We start from the raw sequence: 2,391 nt of genomic DNA, 5'->3' as shown, positions 1-2,391 counted from the left end.
TGTCTCAAAAAAAAAAAAAAAAAGCTTGGAGAGAGCTGTTGTTGGTGAAGGTCCCAGATGAAATGGCATCCCTTTTGGACCACCCCCTAACTATACCACAACCTAGGGACATGGCAGCATGGAGGAAATATGCAAGGGAAGCCCCTGGAATGATCAGAACCTGTCCCAGTTAGTGAAAAACTGTGCTACCTTCCCTCTAGGGAACAAAGGAACAAACCATCTCAACATATGGCGCCAGCATCCTTCTCTGGGGAGTTCCTAGTGTTGAAGAAGAGCAGATTGCCGAAAGGCCGTTTATGCACCTGGATCCATCTGTTCCTGAAGGCAACATTTTTCTTAAGGTTCCTAGTGTTGATGAAGGTGGGATGGAACCCAATAGCAGGACAGCTGGCTCATTACACACTCAGGTTGTCTCATCAGCATGAGTTCTCTGATGATCGGCAAGCTGTGTGCCCCAAGCAAAGGCTTTCTCAAAATCATCACAGAGGTAGGCATCCTGGCCAGTGTGAAGCCTCCGGTGTTCAGTCAGGTGTGAACTCCAGCTGAAACCCTCTCCACACTCCTCACATGTGTAGCGTTTGCTGCCATTGTGGACCTTCTGATGTTGGAGAAGGTGTGAGATCTGGGTGTAGGTTCTCCCACAGTCGCTACACTTGTAAGGCTTCTCTCCAGTGTGAATCCTTTGGTGTTGGATTAAGTGGATGCTCTGGTTGAAGGCCTTCCCGCATTCCTTGCAGGCGTAGGGCTTCTCGCCGGTGTGAATCCTCTGATGTTGAGTGAGGGAGGAGTTGTGACTGAAGGTTTTCCCACACTCCTTACACTTATAGGGCTTCTCGCCAGTGTGGATCTTCTGGTGCTCAATGAGGTGTGTGCTCCGGCTGAAGGCTTTCCCACATTCGCTGCACTCATAGGGCCTCTCTCCGGTGTGAATCCTCTGGTGTTGAATGAGGTGGGAGATCTGGGTATAGGCTTTCCCACACACTTTACATTCGTAGGGTTTCTCCCCCGTGTGAATCCTCTGGTGGCGTGTGAGGGAGGAGTTCTGGCTGAAGGTTTTCCCACACTCGGTACATTTGTAGGGCTTCTCGCCGGTGTGGATGGTCTGGTGCTGAGTGAAGGATGAGGTGTGGCTGAAAGCCTTCCCACATTCATTGCATACGTAGGGCTTTTCCCCCACGTGAGTGCTCTGGTGCCTCATGAGGTGGGAAATCTGCGTGTAAGCCTTCCCGCACTCGTGACACGCGTAAGGCTTCTCGCCGGTGTGAATTCGCTGGTGCTGAGCCAGGGACGAGCTGTGGCTGAAGGCTTTGCCACACTCAGTGCACTCATAGGGTTTTTCTCCAGTGTGGACTCGCTGGTGCTGAGTCAGGGACGAGCTGTGGCTGAACGTTTTCCCACACTCGTTACATTTGTAGGGTTTCTCCCCGGTGTGGATGGTCTGGTGCTGGGTGAGGGAGGAGGTGTGACAGAAGGCCTTGCCGCACTCTCCGCATTCGTAGGGCTTCTCCCCCGTGTGGATTTTCTGGTGGCGGGTGAGATGGGAGACCTGCGAGTAGAACTTCCCACACTGGCCGCATTTGTAGGGCTTCTCGCCGGTGTGGCACCGCTGGTGTTTGATGAGGGATGAGCTCTGTGTGAAGGCCTTCCCGCAGTCCCTGCATTTGTAGGGCTTCTCTCCGGTGTGAATCCTCTGATGCTCGGTGAGCGAAGAGCTCTGAGTGAAGGTCTTGCCACATGCGTGGCAGGCGTAGGGCTTCTCGCCTGTGTGGATGATGTGGTGCTGAATGAAATACGAGCTGTTGCTGAACGCCTTCCCGCAGTCATGGCACTTGTAGGGCTTCTCCCCGGTGTGAATTCGCTGATGGAGAATATAGTCCGAATGGTAAATGAAGGCTTTCCCGCATTCCAGGCAGTTCAATGGTTTCTTCTCCACGAAGGTCCTTTGGCGTTTCAAGCTCTTCCAGGGCCTGCCCCACTTCCGGGGCCTGTCTCCACGGGGCACTCGTTGCTTCCTCATGAGGGCAGAGGCCTGCCAGAGGCTTCTCTCAAGCTCGTTACATCCAAGGCCTTTCTCCCCCAAGGTGTCTCCCTTGGAAGTAGCAAATAAACACATCAGATGCCTCTCCTGCTTTCTTGGGTCCTCCAGTGGATAGTGACATGCCAAGGGTTTCCCCGCCTGGGCATCTGCAAGCACAGCCCTTGAAGGTCCCTCTACTGGGGAAGCCGAATCTTCAGAAATGCTCTTTTTTCGAGGTGTCTCTAGAATAGTCACAGAGTTCGTCTCCAAGTCTGAAAGAAATGGAAAATACCAACACCATCTGTCCCAGGACAAAGCAAGCTGATTACTTGGAAGTGGCAGTGTAAACCTAAAAAAAAAAAAAAAAAAAAAAA

The 2,391-nt window shown here is 52.4% G+C and overlaps 1 protein-coding gene across 1 annotated transcript in view; it reads right to left on the bottom strand.

Moving 5' to 3' along the window:
- Positions 1-403: 403 nt before the first annotated feature.
- Positions 404-2,391, bottom strand: part of LOC105529008 (zinc finger protein 883) — a 14,501-nt gene continuing 12,513 nt past the window's right edge. The window contains exons 5-6 of the mRNA XM_011966062.1: positions 1,605-2,184; positions 404-1,436 (exon numbers count right to left, since the gene is read on the bottom strand). Of these exons, the coding sequence (XP_011821452.1) occupies positions 404-1,436; positions 1,605-2,184 (1,613 nt within the window). The remainder of the gene's footprint in view (positions 1,437-1,604; positions 2,185-2,391) is intronic.

This window comes from Mandrillus leucophaeus, unplaced genomic scaffold, assembly GCF_000951045.1.
Source record: "Mandrillus leucophaeus isolate KB7577 unplaced genomic scaffold, Mleu.le_1.0 Scaffold74, whole genome shotgun sequence".
NCBI lineage: Eukaryota > Metazoa > Chordata > Mammalia > Primates > Cercopithecidae > Mandrillus > Mandrillus leucophaeus.
This window is presented reverse-complemented; position numbering and strand designations above follow the sequence as displayed.